Below are 21,749 nucleotides of genomic sequence, written 5' to 3'. Positions count from 1 at the left end.
CTGGTGGGCGACAGCCCGGACCAGGAAGCCAACAAATAACCTGCCAAAGCAATGACGTAACCCTTCTTCCAGGCTTCTGTGAACAGTTTGTTTTAAAGAATTCCCCAAATTTACTCTAAGGGCAGTGTATCCTTTGATATAATAACTTCAGTTACTCAATATCACTAAAGCATAGCTTTTCAGCGACCCCTGATCCGACACTAGTTAGCGAGCGCCTTCACAGGCAGCAGATCCTAATGCGCGAGCCATCCGGGGAGAGCTCTCTGCTCTGTCCCAGAGACACGGGCCACCAGCACAGACACGCACACCCCGAGCACGTCCGTAATTCCTGCTTCCATTTATGTCTTTCCTGGGCAAGCGGCCGCCTTCACACTCCTAAGGACTCTGCTCATCCACGTTGTCACAATCTTCAGAAAAAAGAACACTAGTCTACGGCCTATATGAAGTTATGCAGAAAAAATTACCAGAATGTGGAAAGGAACCCAAGGTGTGAGGCAGAGTATAATTTCTAATTTGTAACTTAAAAAGGCACGCCCTTAATATGACGGCACAGTGAACTTACTGGAACTAATTATTTAAAAAAAAATCACAACACACTCAAATTGGTGCTGGGTGAAGAGGAATGTGTAAATATTTTGGGGGGAGGTGGGGTCACACCACTAAACAAGCATTTGTTTTCTGAAATGGAACTCACTGATGACATATAATCTACTTTAGTTGTTTCCAGGAAAACAAATGAATATGTTTAATTACTCCAGATGAAAGCATAATTGCCTCTACATGCAATCACAGGAAAGAATTAATCCACTTGCCCAAATAATAATTTAGTGATAGGCATGCAAATCAATCTTACATTTCCTCAACCTCTCTCTCCCCACTCCCTCCCTTCTTTCTGCACCTCTCTGTATGTGTGTATGAACAGGTGCACGCACACACGTGCACACACAAGTGCACACGCACACACACAGCTGTGCGTCCCTCCCTGGTCACCAGTCGTTTTGCTCTGAGAGTCCGAGGGAAGGTGTTACACATGACATGTCCGCTAGCTAAAAGCAGCAGCGTGGGCTACTAAAGAAAGTGTAAAAATTCCATTATGAGAAATTGGTTTTTAACCACTGCCGTTAATGAACATAAACAGATGTTCCCTTCTACAGAATCTTCCCATTTTCAGTTCTATGTCCTAGTATCCAAAACCAGTGCTTTTCCAAACTTGAGATTTTATTGCTTTTCATATCACAAACAAGGTATAAAGTAGGGGTCGTAAAACATAAGTACACAATGAACGGGACCCCCCAGACTGGTTTTCGAGACTCCATTTGAGAGTTCTTAGGGAATTACGGGGTTTTGTGGTGTGAAAATAAATAAGGAAACCTCATTAAATGGAATCAGGCAGTGCTGACGGGGGAGCTCTCCCGTGTGCACCTGGACGCTCTGCAGCCCACGCACCGACGGGAAGGAAGGAGGTAGAAATTATTCTGACAAGAGGACATTTTTCACGTAGGGGTTTCATTTCCTGCTTTTAGGAAAAAGAAAGGAAGCTCACTCTCTGCCCCGGCAACACCGCGCGGACCACCGCGGCAGCCAGGGAGAAGCCACCACGACCTCCGACCCCTGTTCTCCTGCAGTGAGCTTAGCTCAGAGCTACGCTCCCCTCGGTCCTCCTCAAGCCTAAAAAAGCTGACTTCCCCTTTGTCCCTCTGGACTTGCCCATGGTTCCCCACAGCTTGCCTGTCCCAACGGTAACTCTCTGCTATTCCCGAATAAACTCGTTTGGCTGGTAAAACAACTGGCTGTTTTTCGAGGTTGAGAGAGGCATGGCATGAAGAATAGTGGTTTAAAGACTCAGTATTGCAGAAAGACTTAACTCAGGATGAGTTCAGTTTACTGTCCCCGCTCTGTCACTTAACCTGTCCCATGGGGCTGCAGTGAGTAAAGGCGTGAGCACAGCAGAGAGGCAGCTGAGCTTTAGATATCTCCTCCTAACCCCGACTGCCCGGCGCACACCAGGAAAGCTTAAAAACAAAACAGAAACAAACACGGCACCAGGGCCATCCTGAGGCCAGTCGAAGTGGACCCTCCGCACAGGGGCCAAAGGCAGAGGCAGCAGCTCGTTGCCCAGTGCCCTAGATGTATCCAGCGCTGATAACTACGTTTGCTTCAAAAATAGTTTTCAGAGGCATAAAAGAAGGCAGTAGTAAGACAAATCCCCTAGGCTGTCTAGGCTGTTTATCAGAAAGCCGTAAGGCACCTAATTCTCTGCAAAATTCCCTTCTAGTACGTCTGATGAGACTCTCTCCACAGCGTCTGTGTGAAATCTGAGACCCTGGTGACGGTGATTTTTACTTTAGGTGGGAGGGGGTATGTGAGTGGTAAATTAATGGGTTTTAGAGTCAGATGGCCAGGAAACAGTCCCAGCTTAGAGGCTCTGGGACCCTGGGCAACAAAGTTACTACCCCTATGCCTCAGCCTGCCCACCTGTCAGCTGGTCCTTGACACTGCTGGGTTCCACGAGATAATTCTCAGAAAATACTCAAAAGAGCTTCTGATTCATAAGGAAACACTCAGTGTTCACTTGGTATTTATTAACTATTATTTCTTGCAGAAAAGAATAAAGCAGAGGCCAGAAAGTTAGAAATATCAGTGGGGATTTAAAGCACATCATTAGAAATATTGAGGGCCAAGAGAATGTGTTTTTCTGAGGCCTCTCTGATTATATTGATTAGATGGATGCCTACTATAAATATGGGTAAGGCTATATGGCCAGCCTTTTCGCTTTCGGGTAATTTACAAAGGATTTTGCTTGGCACTGTACTTAGGAAAACTTTGCTGACAGTGGTAATGATACTGGTAATACCGATTCAGACTTTAACTGAATTAAAATCACTAAGAACATGATCGGCCTTGACTAGCACAATGCTAAATATGGCTTTGAATCTTTAGGAACTTTCCGAGTTTTTCATATTCAGGAAAACGTCTGATATTCGGTTCTGGTAGAAATGCCCCACTTCGGCTGTGAAGACAGGACTATGTTATCACAATGTTATCACACTGTACAAATCAGAGGCTCTAATTCTAAAGCAATTATGGCCAATTCCAGCATTTTTAACATGATTAAAATTATGAATGTGTTAACTGATTCATGTTCACAAATCAAATTCTGATTAGGTAATGCTACTTGACAATGTGTATAACATTCACATTTCTTAAAGGTTTTCTAATATAAAAACTCATAAAAATTTTCCATAATGTACAAAGAGCTAGGGAATGGATGATTGATGGGTTTTTCTTTATAAATCTTAGTAAAGGTTCTGATTTGGTTGGTCTTCAATTGTTTTGGCTCAGAATCAGGAATTCTAGTTTTGATGACAGCGTGTGTGCCCTGGATTAGAAAAACGTCTCACGGAGCTTTATAAAAACAAATTGATCACTAGAAACATAATAATGATGGAACAAAACTTCATACTGAAAGTTCCTGAAGATTCTACTTTTCAATTTATTGTAAGACAGATGCTCTTAAGGAGGCATCAAGGAACAGTCAGTACCGACATAAGTACATATTAAAATACATCCACCATCTGTAGGTGACATTCGAGTTTCACCTATAAGTCTAATCCTTCTATCAATGGCTGCAGGTAATGTAAAAATACAATAGAGTGGGTGTGTAGTTGTGGGTATTAATTGCGATGATTTTCTAATGTCGAAAGAACATCGTTTCTGGTACATTTGGTCCTTTAAATTGTGTTACTCTGAAACAGAGACTCTTAGGTCAGCTGGTTGGGACAGAGCAACAGGACAGAAATAGAGGTATGTCACATTTCACAAGGAGGACATTTGCGATTTTGTGGGTTTTTTTTTTTTTTTTGGAAAAAAACAAGTGATCCCACAAGTCATATCCCCAAAGATGAGCATCATCCCTCTTTTATAAACAGACATAAAAGTTGAACTTGGAATTTAAGCATCAATGGTCCATACTGAAAATGATAATATATTTAATGTAGCCACTGTTTTTTAAAAATGTCACTCCATAGATCTCGCCCCTTTACAATGAGCGAGAAATGCTTCTTTGGAGTGTTTGTTCAGATAATTGATATAAGGTTCTAGTTTCATATATGATCTGATTTTTAAAAAGGAAAACGAGATCTATTTGCTATATCTTTCCCTAATCCAACTCATGGAAAGATTCCAGCGTTATCTTTGTTAAAAGCAGAGGTGATCACTTCCCTTGATGGTTTAAATGTTTCCCCAGGGCCTACAGAGTAAACCCGAGCTTCCACGGGAGCACCCGGGGCCATTCGGGATCCGGCCCCGCCTAAATTTCTAGCAACATCTCTCATCTTCCCACCACCTCCACGGCATACTTCGGCTACATAAATACCTCTCTGACACATCAAGGTACACTCGTACGAATGCTGGCCAACATCCTGGACTGTGCTACCGTTTTTTTGTAGTTTTTCTGAAAGATTTCTTCACAGCTTCCCGAGAGGACAAATTAGCGTACAAATATCGGGCCTCTAGCACCAAAGGACACATTCAACTATATGGATATATGCGCTTATACATAAATTATCAAATATGTAAACTCTGTGTTGAAAAAGCATGTGTTTTTCCTTAAAAAATAAACAGTAACAGAAAACTTATTTGACATGATCCTACCCATAGACCTAAAGCAAAGTAGAAATTATTGTAATAACAAACTCACAGAAATACATGGGCAATAACGGACTTAGAATAGGTTTAATATGTTTCCATGTTCAGAAAGCCAAGTTGATGAATTTCATATCCCTGCTCTCCTGGTTTTCTGGTTCTTGGCAATTCTTTTGGTGGCTTCTGTTCCCAGGCGAGGCTATTCTAGATGACGAGGAGGAGACGCACATGACAAGCACCAAATCCTTGGAGGAAATGCATTCTAGAAAGGGGGTAAGAACTGTGCACACAGAATGACACCTGCGGGTAGTAACGCTGAGGAGCTGCTCACCACGCTTCAGCAAGTCAAGGGGAAGAGAAACCACCTTCGGTGAGGAAAGCTACCTGAAGGATGTGACGTGGCATGGCTCTACGGGGTGGGTAAGACTCTACTGGGGCAGGGGGAGGAGAGGGAGGTGTGGACGGGAGAACACATTCTGGGCACAGTGGGAGACGGGGTTGCATTTTATGGGGAGAATGGCACGTGTGTTGGATCTCAAATGCTTTCCACAGGCATCGGGAAGACCAAAACGGTACGATTCTGCTAAGAATAGAGTCTTAAAGCTAACATCAGAGGTGAAGAAGAGTGGACCATTTGGTTCAGCCACTCATGTTGGAGGAAGGAGCAAAGGGACAGCAGGGAAGTCACTCGCGTCTGTCACCTGCCCCCATAAGCACTAGGAGATCAACTCACTCGCACAACTCAAACTCGGGAGGTGAGCACCTGAGTGATGACGCCCCTGGGTGCCCACAAGCTCCCTTTCAACAGCCCCTCCGCCCCGACAGGTAACTCTTTTCATATTTAAATGCTTAAAATCAACATAACAAATGTGTGTGGTCAGATTGTGGGGAATTTTCTAACAACGAAACAGGATGAGGATGCCGTATAGTAAATTATTGTTGGTTCTCACTGGTTTCTGCAGAATCACAAAAGGGAAAGGACTCATGAGAAGAAAAATCGTTCACGTCTGGTTCAAAATCTACAGCGTAGAACACAGAATTGGAGCTGAGTTAATGAAATATATATATTTAATATATGTTTGTAGTAGGCTCTATGTCATTAGTCTTTAGTGCCTGAAAATATAATGTTTGCTTATAAATAAAATATTTGAAAACCCTTCAGAATAACATAATCCGAGAAATAATCTTGGTCCTCTTTGTACTTTCTCTCTAGAAAAATAATACTTAATTGAATTTCAAGGACCTTTAGAAACCTGAGATTCTAATACTATATGGTAAAAAACAATTTAAGAGTCAATTTTTCCACCTTTTGTTTTTTCATCATAAACATCAGATTGCTGCCTGTTATGATAGTTACAGAAACTGCCAATTTCTCATATAAATACAGCCTCAAATCTTGGAATGGGATGATCCTGGATTTTCCAGGTGGTCCCAGTACAGTCACAAATTCCTTTAAGAGGGAAACTACAGAGTGAGAGTCAGAGAAAGAGATGCGACAATTATGTTTCTCTGTTATTCGATCTATCATATTTTATCAGTTTTAGCATGTACATTTTCCCCACATCTCTGCAATTTTAATTAGCAGTATCTTTTTTTCTAGTGTACATAATCTTAGAAATAACGACATCTTAGATGTGATAAAATACAGTCATTTCGCCAACTTGTAAACTAGAGAAAATGGTTTGGAGCTGCAAAATTTTAGCTATTTGTTCTTTGAGGAAGACTAAGGCTCCCCAAAAAGTCATCCTTATTATCACCTTTGATCTCTAAAGCATGTTTAATGTAAAAATTTAACCATATACTTTATTCAATTCAAAGTAGGTCATAATTATCAACAAATTAAGGTACAAAAGACATTGTCCTGAAATCAGACAGGAAACATGTTTCAGAGTGCTTTGTTTTAATTACTGGACAAAAAAAAGCAATAATTAATAAACAATAAAAACATCTAAAAATATCTCATGCATTAGCAGCATGAGCTCATGATTATGACCTAGGATTGTAACCTAAGAGGATATGGCTCTTGCTGATCCGTGACAATTGATTAGAATCACTTCCTGAATCACGATAGAGTGAGAATTAAGAGCGAAGCTGCATTATTAGCAAGCGTAGTTTTATGGATACGAGAACTGTTCCCTTGTCATTTGGCACATAAAAATCCTACTACAGAACTCCTACAGACACTCTGGTTGTCTGTATACACTCAGTATACAGTATTTTCCATTGAGATGAAAAATCTTTTCAAACTCTTTTCTCATAATTTTTTTTCTTTCAAAACTCACTTGGGTTAGGAGACTTGAAATTCTTTCAGTCAATGCTATGAAACTACTTCATTCTGTCGTTTATTATTATACTTCTTTGAAAAAACACAAAAGGAGGAACAATGACTAGATAATTTCAAGCTCAATTTCAGTGTGCTAAATAGGAGACCTAGACAAATGGAAGGCAACTCCATTTAATATTTTTCTTAGGCAAAAGTGTAGAGAAATGAAAAGTTCTGTCCCTCGGAATTTTTATTTTTCTTCCTAATTACTTCCCATTTCCGACCATTATTTCCTCTTTCCTATCTATCTCCTCTGGTTTCCCTTCTCTACAGCTACCTTCTTGTTTTCTTCTCTTTATCCTGAATCCATTTTGGTGATTCTTTTTAACATTGACTTACTTTATATGGAAAGTCTTTAATTTATTAATCAAAAACGAGGAAAAATAGCATTGAAGACTTGAATTCAAATTTCGAGTGCATCAATCCCCAATGATGTGAATTTGGGCAAATCACTAACTAGAGCTTTGAACTACCATATCCTTATCTGAAAAATGAAAATATCTGAAAAATTTTTAGAGTCGATAAATTACACTAATTATCAGAGCTAAGGAAAACCAACTAAATTAAAAAGGTTACAGTTAAATATACTGTTGTAAACCTGTGGTATCAAAGGAAAACCTAATAAAGAAGAGCACTGAAGACAGATTACAAACAAAAATTAGGTTGATCGACTGGATTAACAGAAACAGCAGAAACCCGTCAGAGTATGGCTGAAAGAAAGTTAGAATAAATTTTTATTATATTTGTAGTGAAAATGTTCATCAAGATGGTGGACGAAGCAAAGATATTTTTTAGAGACAGAGAGCTGACTCTTACTCATTCTCTCCTTCCTCAAGGACAGACTCTTGTTTTATTGGGGGTGACTATGTCCTTAGACAGAAACTGCGCATCCTAGCATCCTCTGCGGCTGGGAGAGCGTACGCTTTACTTTGATTTCAACTCTACAATTAAAAGAACACTTAGAATTTAAACAGAGGTAGCATATATTCTATATACTATGAGTAAAAATACGTTACAACACAAGCTGATTTTAGTAGAAACTGCAATCTTCACGTGAAGAATAGCAAACTGCCGAGAGGTTCTGAAAATCCTCTTAGAATGAAAAATAAAAGTGTATGTAAACACTTAAGGGCTGACCACAATGGAAGTAAACATCATAGTCTTAATTCTGGTTTCATAAAAATTTTAAAGTTTTATTTAAAACTTAACTGTGCTTACGAGTGACTTGTACTTATCCACGAAGTGAATATATTTCATCCTTAAATGAAACATACACACTTTTACTAAAAGAATAAGTCACTATTCAAACTATAAATGTATACATATTGTGGCACTGTAATTACGTTTCTATATCAGAAACTATTTGTATTTAGCAAAAAAAAAATAGACCTTAAAAACTATTTTGGCGAGTTATAACTGAACACAATGCTGTTTGTTATAGACTGAAAACCAAAGAAAACTTGATTACTAACAAAAATATGACTCTCTATAGAAAACCCAAGTGAATCTCTAGTCACATTTTTAGAAGTGGTCAGCAATGTATCAATACAGCACACTAAAACTGACTGTGTGTCTGTATCCCACCAATGAACCTTTTAAAAAGGTACAGCTTACAACAGCAACACAGAGTACAAGGCATCTTGAACTAAATCTCATGTAAGACATACAGCATCTTTATGGTGAAAATTTCAAAATTACTGAAAGCAATTAAAAAGTTCTAAGTAGAGAGATGAACTATGTTTTTTTGATAGGAAGACTCAATTTCATATAGAAATTTTCTTCCCCAATTATCCTATTCTCCCCAAACAACCTATAGATTAAACATAATTTCAATTAAAATTACAATGGAAGTGTGTGTGTGTGTGTGTGAGTGAAGTTTGTCAGGCTGATGCTAAAACTTATGAAGAAGAGCAAAAAGTCAAAAATAGCCATGAAAATTTTGAAGAACGAAGGTGAAGGACATGACTTAACCACATTTCAATATTCATTATAAAGCTACGGTAATTAAGGCGATATGATATCAGTAGCAGAAGACGAACGGAGGTCAAGGGAACAGAACAGAGAATTGAGAAACACATCCACGAATCTGAAAACTTACGGTGCACTGAAAATCGCTGGAGGAAGTGTGATAAAAGACGTCGGGCAACTGATTATCAGTGAGGAAGAGAAATGGATCTCTAACTCATGTCACACACAAAAATCAGTTTCAGGTGAAATAAAAGACCTAAAATAAAATATAAAACTAAAATATGAGAACATCTTTATGGGGAACAGAAAGAAGACTTAAGATGCAAAAGTTATAAACCTTAAAGAAAAAGATTCATAAATTCGACTATCTTTAACTTACCATAATCTGTGCCTACGAAAATGCCATAAACAAATGGAAAAGGCAAAGTACAGCCAGGGAGATGGTAATTAAGGTCTGATGAACTGAGGATTCATAAGGAATAAAACAAATTAGCCCAATGGCTCATGGGAAAAAGGAAGCAGTAACTCAGTGACGAGGAAACCGCATGACGAGGAACCGCACAAGGAGGCTGTCCCTCGCCAGCGGAGTCCACAGTAAGATACGACTGACGCTGATCGGACCGGCCACATGATTAAACGCGACTGCACCGAGGACCGGGTGAGGACGTGGGGCACGGGGACGCCCGTGTCCCCTGGGACGAGGGCACACTGGAGGAGCGACGGTCAGAGCAAAGGCCAAACCTAGCAGCGGAGAGGATGCACTGATCTAGGACACAGCTACTTTACTTTTGAGAGAACACAGCCTAGAAAACTCTCGTGCCAGACACAGCAAACTGTCACGAAATAAAATGCTGGAATCCAGGTAGCTTCACCAATACTGATGAAGATTTACCTCTGAGCAATGGGTACAGAGGCACCTTTCACACTCTACAAAGATACTGTGATGGGAGGCATGACGAATTCAAACTAGTAAATCAGACTACTGTTAAACTCGTGGCGCCGTATTTCAGAGCAGGTGTAGACCGGGAGAGATCGAGCCTCATGACCCCCTGGGCAAGACTCTGATTTGCCTTCTTACAAGGGCTTACTCTCCTTGACCCAAAAAGTAGTGGCTGCCGGCCACGCTACTGCGTCTACGTGCTCCTCCTCCAGGCCCAGCCCCAACCAGTCGCCCTGCAGGTGTGACTGAGGACATGACACTGCCCTCAGGGCTGTGCTTTCACAGACAATGATGCTGAGTACACAGGGGCCCTCCCTTCAAGTCGACACGGCGTCATTTCTGTTACTGACATTACTTTTTGATGAGGTCCACAGATAATTAATGAAACGCTATGTCTCAACGCTCTGAATATTCCATGAAGTTGCTGTTTACTCATTTTCACGAAGTTGTAGAGAAAGGAATTATTTCAAAAGTCAAAGCAACCTGTAATTATGTAAATAATTAATAGTGTTCAGCATTACAGCAAGATCAAAGACTTGTCACAGGCAGGAAGGTGAAAAGCCCTACCCAATTCAGGCCAAAGGCCCGGTTCCCAGAGAAAACCGTATTGTACGGAATTAGGGTGTATGCATCACTGTGGGAAAGGAGGGACCAGAGGAGGTTCTAGAGAGCCCCAAAGAGTCGTGCCTAACCCTGTGACTCTTTCCCGTTACTGGGACGTAAAGGAAGCGGAGGCTCCTGCCATATTGCCAGCCCTCTCTCCGCTTTGCTCAGTGCTCCTGTCTTGGTGCCAGCCCTGAACGGTGAGGTCACTACCAGCTCTAGGAGGAAGTTCACCACTGCATGGACTGGACTGGGTCCTCGGAAAGAATGGGAACTCCAAAGAGTACAACTGTTTTAGGTTGTTGTCAAAGAAGATTCTACTGGGAGCTGGTGTCAGGTCCAGCGAACCAGTCTCAGAACCCGTCACATATTTCTGTGCACTGGGAAAGATCTGTTCTCACCACACTTTCAAAGTCTGGTGAATTCTCCAGACATCAGCTTTAAAATATTTCCAGGTTTTTCTACTTGTTTCAGCAGTGCCCCATAGAAAGTTCTCTTAACATATATTTGTATCTTCAAATATTTATTTCTTGAAATATTTATTTCCTTTTAGGAATCCGAACAGTTTGCGTGTTATAAAATAATGACGTGGTTCCTGTATTTTACTTTTTACAACCTTAGAGATATTGGTCAGTCAAGAGATAATCCCTTTGATAGTCAATCAAAGCTCTGATTAAATTACTGGTATTCTGAGAGACTAAAGTTGATTCACAATGCCTGATGATTTATTTTGGAAGCAGTATTTGTAGTTCATGAAACAAATCCACCTTATTTTTGGTCCTTTTCAAACCAGATGATTTTAGTATAACTAGGACCTAATACAATTAATAGGTACTGAAAAACATTTTAAAATTTAATAACAGCAGCTAATGATGAAATCTCAGAGGCCTGCCTATGAAAAGAGCCTGCTCCATTAGGTAGACCAGCTACCTCTCTGTTAAAGTAAACTAGGTTTCAGGTACACAAAATCATGAGGAAGGCAGAACAAAGAATTCTTAGATAGGACACCAAAAGTATGATCCATAAAATAAAAAAATTGGACTTCATCAAAATTAAATTAATTTAGTTAATGAAATTTCAGAAAATGAGATAAGCCAAAGACAGAATATATTTGCAAGTCGTATATCTGATAATGAACTTGTATCTGGAATATACATGAGAATTTTACAACTCAATCAAAAAAGAGAAATAACACCACTAAAATATGGACAAATGATCTGAATAGACATTACTTCAAAGAAAATATGCAAACGGCCCATACGCATATGAAAAGACGTTTGATATCATCAGTTACCGGGACAAAGCCAATAAAAACCACAGTGAGATAATGCTTCATAACCGCTAGGATGCGCATTAAGAGTAGATAACAACAAGTGTTGGTGAAGCCGTGGAGAAACTAGAACTCTCACGCACGGCTGGTGGAAGCCTAAGACGCACAGCTGCTTTGGAAAACAGTCCGGCCGCCGTTGAAAGATGAAATACAGACTTACCTCATGACCCAGCATCTTCACTCCGACGTATATGCCAAAGGCGAATTTAGAACAGAAAGAAAAAAACCCCTTTGTGCAAGGGTTTTACTTACTGAGGTTCCACTTGAGGCCAGTCGTCGTCACCCGGTTGCAAGGCTGCCCGACAGGAATAAGGCCACACCACTCGCCCTCCACTCCCGTGTCCACGTGCAACCTGTGCTTCCCCTGAAGTGGAGAAGGAATGACTGTTAAGGCCCGGAAGAGAAAGGAAGGGAGGTTAACAGGCACTGAGACCTGGTCAGACACACCTGATCAGGAACCTCACACAGTTTATCAACTTAATCCTGACAGCGAGTTCATGTAGTACATGCTGAATAATCCCAGGACCTATCACCCGACTTAGTTCCAGCGACAATTTTATATGGCTGCTTTTGTTATTACTTTTACGTAGGAGAAACTCGAAGCTTGTAGAGATTAAAGGACCACGCCGATAACAAGGGGCAGAATCAGGGTTCCTACATGTCCCTACCGGTCAATTCCAGAGGCGAGACTGACTCCACATGCTGAAGACGTAGCACTACATGACGCAGAATTCTAGGGTCTTAAACAGTTGTTCAAGTGTAACTAAAACTACTGGCTCCCAAGTAAAATCTCTGCTTTGAGAATGGGGATTCTAAATTTCAGCATTCGATGTCAACCCTACTAGCAGTTATTTAACCTGCTTCCCATGTCCATAGCTGCTCTAGTGCAAAGCGCTTCTACTAGGAAACAGGATCGGCCTTGAGGAGCTGATATGTTTTTTCCATTTTGATCATGAAAACTTATATAAATTACCATGTTTTCAATTTTTCCTTTAATGAGGAGACTAAGTTAAATGTAATGCTCAATTGAGGCCATGATGTTTGCTTTTAAAACAGAATGCTTGGAAACTCTGTAGAGTAACAATTTTCCGTTTCTGTTCTATTCATCATCCTTAGGGTAGCTGGTTTTTATAGAAAGATATCGCAAGTCCTTGTGGGAAAATGCCACAGCATGCACGCAGTTAGTAACGAAATGAAAAAGTACTTTTCATAATTCATGTGCCTCGGAGGGAATAAGTCCCAAAGGATATTCTTTATTTTAATAAAGTTTCAAGTATATTCGATATATGACATACCACCAGGCTGAGGCCGCTAAGTCGCCTCTCACAGGCATTTTGCTTTTGTTCCAATTATGTCTTTTGTACTGTGTTATAAGCTTCTAAGAACTTTGTTCTGTTGCATAGAAGGCCTCAGCGTACGAGCTGACTGTCTTTAGTCAAAGGATGGCTTTTATCAGAAAAACCGTTCTCTAGATGAGGGGTCCCCAGCCCCTGGGCCGCATGCAGGAGGTGAGAGGCGGGTGGGCGAGAGAAGCTTCATCTGCATCTGCATCCGCTCCCCAGCGCCAGCATCACCGCCTCAGCTCCGCCTCAGATCATCAGGCATTCGATTCTCATAGGAGCACCGGTCCCTGGCGCCACGAAGGGTGGGGACCTCTGCTAGATTACAAGCCAGTCCTTGGAATTTAATACAAATTCATTCAGATCTTTACTATCTGTATAATTCATACACATACATTCATACAGTATGTTTTAAAATTCTCTTTGGACATTCAGGCAGAAGGCATAAACTCAATTAAGAGGGCTTAAATATATTCAAATGCAGAGAAAAATTTCAAAGGAAATATAAAATACATTCTGGATTTGGCGATCACCATTGGGAGAAAAGATAGGTAACCCATGTAGATTCCGAGCAAGGGATTAGATGTACCCAGAGAAACATGCGTGGACTGTGACGTGACACAGAGCAGGGAACAGAATCAGTGTAAATTACACAACTCGCCTACGCAAATTAAAACAAATTCAAACACAGTAAGATACTTCCTCTAACGCCAAAATTGTAAAAATATTTGTACACGCTAATGTGTTTGCCTATGAGAAGGGTAAGAATATGGGAATGTGGGATGGGGATGAAAGGGAATCAATCAATCAATCGATCGATCGATCAATGCAGATTTTTGCTTGGGACCAGAGTGTTCTGTGCCATGAACCAATGAGTGCAACTGATTCAATACTGAGAACTTATAAAACAGTACATATGTTTCCTAGATACAAAGCAATACAAGACTTAGAAATTCTCAGACTCTTCTGAAGAACCCAAATTTAGCTTCATATGGCTAAAGGGGAGCAATATTATGCTTTTCTCTTACATCCTCAAGTCTATGGGTCATCTTTCAAAAATGAAACAAAGGAATTTTTGTTAATTCCTCAGATTTCTTGATTCATAATATATGCTAGCCTACATGTGATTTGATGCAGGCAGGCATAGGCTGACATGAAAGAACTTCTCTCAAGATTTATGCCACTACCAGAGACTGGAGACACCTGAAGTGATCATCGACCTCCCTCTACTCTCATGAATCATTCCACAGGTTGCTACTCTGTCCCCTGTTCTGAGCTAAGATAACTCTTGGAAGCCAAAAGCAGATGTGTATAGTAAAGGCGGAGCAAAACGCAATCACAGACAATATGCTTTTCCAATCATGGTTGTTTTAAACATATTAACTACCTCAATAAGGTATAAAATTGTGATTTAGTGAAAAGGAGCAAAACTGTTGCTGGGCACCCCTGCCAGAAATCACAGCTGTGCGTGGGTTAAAAACAGGCAGCATCACGGACTCACTTTCCCTAGATGCCAAAGCCAAGCCAGAGCGATACAAAAACAGATACCATATCACAGAATAAAAAATCACCGTCACTTTGTACTAAACCTCCTCTTTGCAAATGACTAAGGCGTGGCTGAGAGAAAAGATAAAATCCACCCTAGATTTTGCTTTTGCAAAAAATCCCATACACTGAGGCATATCCTGTTGACATCTCTACAACCTTCCATCCAACAACTGTCCAAGTTTTATGCTAAGATATTTTGGTGCCCATTTCCCAAATACATGGCAATTTAACAAGATCACTCACAAAGCAAATGAACACAGGGAGAACATAAATGCACTTTCTACCTAGTATAAAAGATTCCAGAAGCAGGTGGCAATGCCCATTTATAAAATGGATAACCATTCATCAAATTGCTATTAATGCTGAACTTACACCCTGTGGCTAATTGCAGCTAAAATTTCCGGCACACAGTTAGACCCAGGATGAGAGAAAACTGCTGTACACTGATTAAACACAAGGCTAACCTCCCGGAGCTCATCTTTTGTTAGTTTGTCCAGGTACTTAAAATTTTATCAACAAGCACCATGGGAAATTAAATAGCCTGCAGGAAAGAAAAGTGCAAGAAATAAATGGAAGGCTCTATACTATATTTGCCAGGAGAAGAGGCCACCTCCCCCACATAAAGATGGATGTTTGTGCCAGCATATTTTCATACTGTGACTATTCATGTGACTGAAAGGGGTCACAAGAGACGTAGTCTCCCCAGCAAACTTACAGCTGTAAAATCTCAGAGCTAAAAGACTTGTATATTTTTTTCCATTCTGCTCCACAAATACAGAATTCAAAATATAAGTGTATTGGCTTTATTCAAAATGGCTTATATTAAGTCAATGTTACATGTAAATTTACTCACATATTGATTTTAGAACATTTCCTTTAGAAAATGCATTAATACCTCATCTATAGGTAGCTTTTAGGAATTCGAAGTCACGTTAGAAGCACATTTTCCAAAGGACATTGCACAGACTACTACTCGCAGGTCAGGTAAGACTGTTGGAAAAACTGCTTCTTAGCTTCTCCTCTCAGAAATCCCAATGCACATCAGCATTAGATGTTCTAGGTAGCATTGCAGCTAAAAAAAAAAAAAACCTGTTTACCTTTGCATTGCTTCCCACACTTGATCTTTCGTCTACCTCTCAACTAACACCTTATTTACCCATGCAATCTGCATCTCATGACATCCACCCAAAAAATACTGCCTTGAAATAGTAATTTTGCACACAGCATCTAAAACTGATATTTTGAGTTAATATTTTCATAGCCAGAATATTTCGATGATATGTCTTGAAATCAATAACCTCCATCTGACTTACGTTTTGGCAATTATTTAATACTCTCAGGCTGAAATCATGTGTTTTGACATGAGGTAGGTATATTCTCTGATGAAAAGGTTAATAACAACACTGGATGGTTATCCAAAAGAAAACCTCCGAATGCCACTTTAACTAGTTTATTCAAAAGCCAAAAATATTTATGAAATACCTACTACTGTTAGAGATAGTAAAATACTACAATGACAGGCTAATTTCCTAATTAACCCCCAACACTAAACTATTTCAAAATAAAATGGGTAAAGCCAGTGATTATTGCCTCGTTTTTATGACATATCCTACCCTATCTTTATGACTTCCATTTTACTCCAGTCAGAGAAAATAATCTGGTGAGTGCTCTCACATTAAATTGTCAGAAATCTACTCTTGATGCCTCCAAAAACGACAGACAGTTTAAACGATGACTTCTAAAGACAATACTTAACCCAGCAGCAGGAATGTCTCACAGTGGAAGCAGAACGGGTTACACCGAAAGGTACGTTTAGAGTTGAAGACTGATCAAGGAGTTTTCGAATACCTTCCGATAAACGTTTACTTAGCATACAGCATGATCAGGATGCCCACGTCCTCTGTCTATTTCTATGCTATTTCATCATCCTCAACCAAGAGAAAATTCAAGGCAAAGAAAAAGCTCTAAAATTTTTAAATAAAAACTCCACTATGCATTCCAGTTAACACAAATCGCATACTTCTAATGACTACAAACATTAAGTATTTATACTGCAATCATTACGTATTTTACTATAAAATGTGGCATTTTATTACTGTATTGCATCTCTCAACCTGATTCATGGTGTATCCTTTAAAAAATATTTATTTCAAGGCAATGACTCCTATTTCTGTTGGATTTATGGCATAGTAGAAGGAACATATTAAGTGTCTAGTAAATATCTGGCTGATTAATGAATGGCTTAAAGCAAAAGGAAAAAGTATTGATAAAAAGGTGCCAATATGCTTTAAAAAATAACAAAATCTGAGTAGACGAGGGAGGGTCCAGTTGAACTAAAAGGGACAGACACCTAGAATTCTTTCTGTAATGTCTGCTGAATTGGACACTAGGCCAAAACCACGCAGAACCAATAATGATGAACGCCCTGTCAATAGCATTCAAAACACACTTCAGTGCGCACACAGAGCATACACTTGATATTTGCATGTAAAATGGGCTAGTACGACCTCACTGGGTTCTTTTCAGGACTGCATGAGATAACACACATAAGGTGCCCAGAACTCGGCTTTAAAGATTCCGATTACGAATGCTGATTTCCTTATCTCTCTCCCTTTATCAGGTCCCAAGTTTAACGTCAACACAAGTGTTCACTCTTTTCTGTTTTTTTTTTTTTTTAAATAAAAGTCTAGTCACTTTGTCCCAGTAATTTTTAAAGGAAAACAAACGTGATTACTCGTCACAAGTCTAATATGAAATATTAACAGGAAGAAAAAGAAAAAAAAATGTATTTAAACATTTTTGTTAAACTATAAGATTTTTACATATCTTAAAGAGAAGACCCATATCTCCATGTGCTAGGTAGAAGCTCTAGTTTTCTGTAAATATATATTTTTTAAATGGTCCCCTATTCTGAAATAGCCCTTCATTACAGGACCACACCTCCCTAACTTTGCTCATCCATTCTGGAAAAGTTCTAAGAACTCCTCCTGAGACCTCATATCTGGTCATCATATACAAAGATATCTCTTGGAATTCTCAATATAACACGAGCCTGGATGGAAGGTAACACGAGGTTCTTTTCTTATTTTTTTTCAATGTAAGCAAATAATTTAAATAAAATTCAGTTCAAACCCTAAATCCACCGGCCTTTGTTTCCTAGATTTTCTCCTAATTGGTAAAGGTAACAGGAATTCCAGCACTGCAATGCAGATTTTAACTTTCCTCCTTGTGTTACCCACACTGACTCTCCTTCTGTAAATGAGCTACGTATGATGCATCTCCGAGGACAGACGCCCCGATTCACACGAGCACCCCACACAGACATCCTCCTCTTCCTGACCCCTCCCTTCCGTCAGGCTTGTCAATCCCCTGCACACTTCTCTTTTCTGTTATCCCAGAGGCTGTGGGTCATTAAGACTGGTAGCGAAGCGGAGGGTAAGGGCGGGCAGTCCAGAGCACAGAGCCGCTGGAATGATCCTAATCATTATCCTACCTAAATAAACCCCGGGAAGCTGCTTCTGCTTGCTGAGATGGAGCATGGCCGATGTTCACCCTGTTCAACTGAGTTGGGTGTCTAGTTGTTTTGTTTTGACTCATGTTCATTCATGATGCTCAGGGGATATTGTTAGTGCTGTTGAAGTGGGGATTAGGGGGAGAAAAAAACACCTTTGCAGTTATTTATTTATTTCAAACCCCAGTATGCCTATCAAACTTTATAAAAACTGGAGGAAATAATGAGAAAGTTCCAGTTGAAGAAAGAGGGTAGCAATTTTTGAATATCTGCTATGTTCTACTAACACTCTTCTGGGCGCCGAACGCCTCGTAGCGACCGTGAGCGACAGAGTTACTGCTAAGACAGGGATTACAGACCCCATACGGCCATTAATTTGCTCAGGATCACCTAGCCAGTAACATGGAAGGCGTGGGATCTAAACCCAAGTGTGTAATGATTTGAACGTCCACTTATTTTCACTGCATGATAACGTTTTCCTGGGCATCTAACTTCGAAGCCAGTCAGGATCATTCCATTCCTTTGCTCTTCTTCCCATTTTTGCCTTTTGTTTCCTATATTCGACCTCTAAGTTAAGCTTTAGCATGACCTTGTCCCATGCTTATCCTAAACAAAAGCTTGAGCAGCATGAATGATAACTATCGGCCTTGACCTCGTCCATCTATCTTCAACATCTGCCACCCTATTTATGTCTCCCATCGTTTATTGTTCTTTGCTAGTGACTGAGTATTGGGAGGGTGCTGACAAAGTGTGTGGACACTCGTTTGTGTTTTAAAAACACACTTATTGGGTTTTCCAGAAGTTCAAAATTAATGGTTAATGCAACATCAACAACTGAGCTAAGATTAAGCAAATTAACATACAGAAGTATTTTTTAAAAGACTTGGCTACTTTTAGTCAGGAACAAATAGGACGATTCCCACCCTCCCCACCTCCCGCCCCAATCCTATAAAATATTAATCAGAAGCGGTCGGGTTAACACTCAGAGGGGTTAAGATCCAGGACTCGGCTCAGACGCCATGTCCCGCCCCCTCCCCACCCTTCCCCAAGGTCTGCAGCCCGGGCTACCCAGGCACCCGTGGGCACCACAGCACGTGGCTTTCAGTCTCACTCCCTTACTGGAAGATAAACCCCTCAGGGAAGTAAACCATATCGCGTTCATTTTTATACCTCCAACACTTCTTTGTAAATGCTGGATACGAGGTAGGAATACAAGAAGCATTGATCACGACGGGGCCGCTAAGCTTAGCTGCCTCCATGTAACTGCTGTCGACCTTCGATTCTTGTGCCAGTCACCACCTTGCCGCCCCATTATTTTGCTCCTCTTTACATCAAAACTTCTAGAAAGACCTGTCTGAATTCGCTGTGTCTAGCTCCTCTCCTCCAGTTCTCTTACATTCATTCCAGCTAACCTTTCCCCAACCTCTTTTCCAAACTGGCTTTCATCAAGGTCACCAGTGACCGCCAAACTGATCTGCCCAATGGTCAATTCCTAGTCCTCATCCAACTTGACCTTTCAGCAGAATTTGCAGGTTACGCCTCTCGACTCCTTGCTATCGTTCCTTTGCTTCCAGAATATCATGCTCTCTCCTGGTTTTCCTCTTCATCCACGATTTCTTTTGCTGTCTCTTCCCCTTCTCTCGAAACTCTGAAAAGTTGGACTGCGTCAGGGCGAGTGTCTTGCTCTCAGCTAGATCCTCCTCGTCCACCTACATTTATGCCTTTCATGATCTCGATCACAGAGATCTTGGAGAATCCCAAATTTATATCTCCAGCCTAGACTTCTCTAAGTCTGATCCTGAATCTCCAACTGCCTATTTAATCTATCCTGATCTTTTACCCAGAAACTCCCTGTTTACAGCTTTTGATCTGAGCTGACACTTAGTCCATCCTTTAACTGCAGGGCGTTTTTGTTATTCCATGCCCATAAGGAACTCCTCCTTACTCTACACTCTAAATACTTCCAGATTCCCACATGTCTCTCGATTTCCTTCACTACCACGCTACCCAAGTCACCATGTCAAGATCCTCCCTTGTCTCACCAGAGTTTCTCCTCAACTCAGCAGCCGAAGTGATCCCTTTAAAAAGTGGGTCAGACCTACCTACCCCCATCCCTGAAGAGAAACACTCCTAGCCGTTCGAAAGCATTCCACTTCTCTGTTCCAGCCCTAAGGAGTCTGGCTGGACCTCAGCTTCTGCCCGTGGACTGCGGATACGGGAGATGCTGCTGTTGTTAGGGACCCCGTTCTGAGCAGCCCGGGGGGCTGCTCCATGCACAACGCTGTGGTCAGAGCGAAGGTGCGAAAGAAAGACGCAGGGTCTGAACCTCTTTTCCCCCACGTCTGAGTTTCATTTTCCTCACCTATAAAACCAGAATAAGAGGGTTGTTGTGAGGATGAAACGACTTTACACGTGAGGCACTTGGAATGGTGGCTGCCACAGAGGAAACGGCTCCAGAAACATTCACTCTTATTCTATCACACAAAGGGATTAAAATGGGCAACGAAACAATACATTACTTTTAATTTTAGACAGTCGATTTACTTGCCTCTCATTTTTCGTATCAAGAATGTTAGGATAATTATGTCCTCTGAAAGCGACATGAAACGCACCCCATGATACACTGTGTATTATGTGTTGGCACATGTTGGAATAAATATACCGCTCAGGTTACAGCGCTCATGACCCTGATTGTCACAGGGGTCTATTTTGATCTCTTGCATGTGAGGTCAGTGGCTTTAACGCCGGCAAGGCAAAAGCGCCGATTTTCTGCAGGCGGCAGTTTTGGTGTCTTGTGCATGCGTCCGACTCGCATCACAGTCCTCCGTGGTGTCCGGTCTCCCAGACGGCACCCAGCCAGCCTGGCCTCCGGGCACGTGTGTCCTGGCTTACTCGTCCCCCGCGCTGAGCAGGGCTGGCCGTGCACAGCAGGCGGTGTGTGACCTTAGGCTGCATCACAGGAATGTCCCGGCTGGCCCCTGCTCTCTCGCTCCTGCTGGCCGCCTGCTCTGGGGAGGTCACGTCACGAGGACATTCAGACGGCCCGTGGAGGCCCGAACTGAGAGGAACGACGCTGCCCCCACCCCAAACAGCCAGCGTCGGCTTCCCAGGGACGCAGGCGGGAGCCGCCCAGTCACACGACCGGCGCCTGGCACAACGGAGCTCCACGAGACCCCAGGCTTGAAGCGCCCGGAAAAGCCAAACTCTAGACCTACGGAGAAATTTTGAGAGATAACAAATGTTTCTTGTTGTTTTCAGCCATCGAGTTTTGTGGCAACTGGTTACATAGCAACGGGTAACGCACGCTCCGCCCTCCTGCGGCCTGTTCCAGGTGTCGCCGTCTGCACCGCCTTACCTGGCTCCTGCCTTACCTGGCTCCCTGCCTTACCTGGCTCCCTACAGCTGCTTTTCGTTCTCACTTCCTGTATCCTTTCTGCTCCTTACATGTCTATAAAATAGAACAGGTACACATACACTCTAACTTTTGCTCAAAAGAGTGTATAGGTGTTTTAAAAGTGTAAGTACGACTAGTTTTATTTTTC

The 21,749-nt window shown here is 41.3% G+C and overlaps 1 protein-coding gene across 5 annotated transcripts in view; it reads right to left on the bottom strand.

The window, feature by feature from the left end:
* Positions 1–21,749, bottom strand: part of TPK1 (thiamin pyrophosphokinase 1) — a 234,657-nt gene that overhangs the window by 49,306 nt on the left and 163,602 nt on the right. For all 5 annotated transcript variants that reach the window (XM_016157158.2, XM_016157159.2, XM_036230749.1 and 2 more), the window contains one exon: positions 12,061–12,172. In XM_016157158.2, coding sequence (XP_016012644.2) covers positions 12,061–12,172 — 112 coding nt within the window. The remainder of the gene's footprint in view (positions 1–12,060; positions 12,173–21,749) is intronic.

The sequence above is a fragment of the Rousettus aegyptiacus genome, unplaced genomic scaffold (genome assembly GCF_014176215.1).
Source record: "Rousettus aegyptiacus isolate mRouAeg1 unplaced genomic scaffold, mRouAeg1.p scaffold_m13_p_13, whole genome shotgun sequence".
NCBI classification, from domain to species: Eukaryota; Metazoa; Chordata; class Mammalia; order Chiroptera; family Pteropodidae; genus Rousettus; species Rousettus aegyptiacus.
This window is presented reverse-complemented; position numbering and strand designations above follow the sequence as displayed.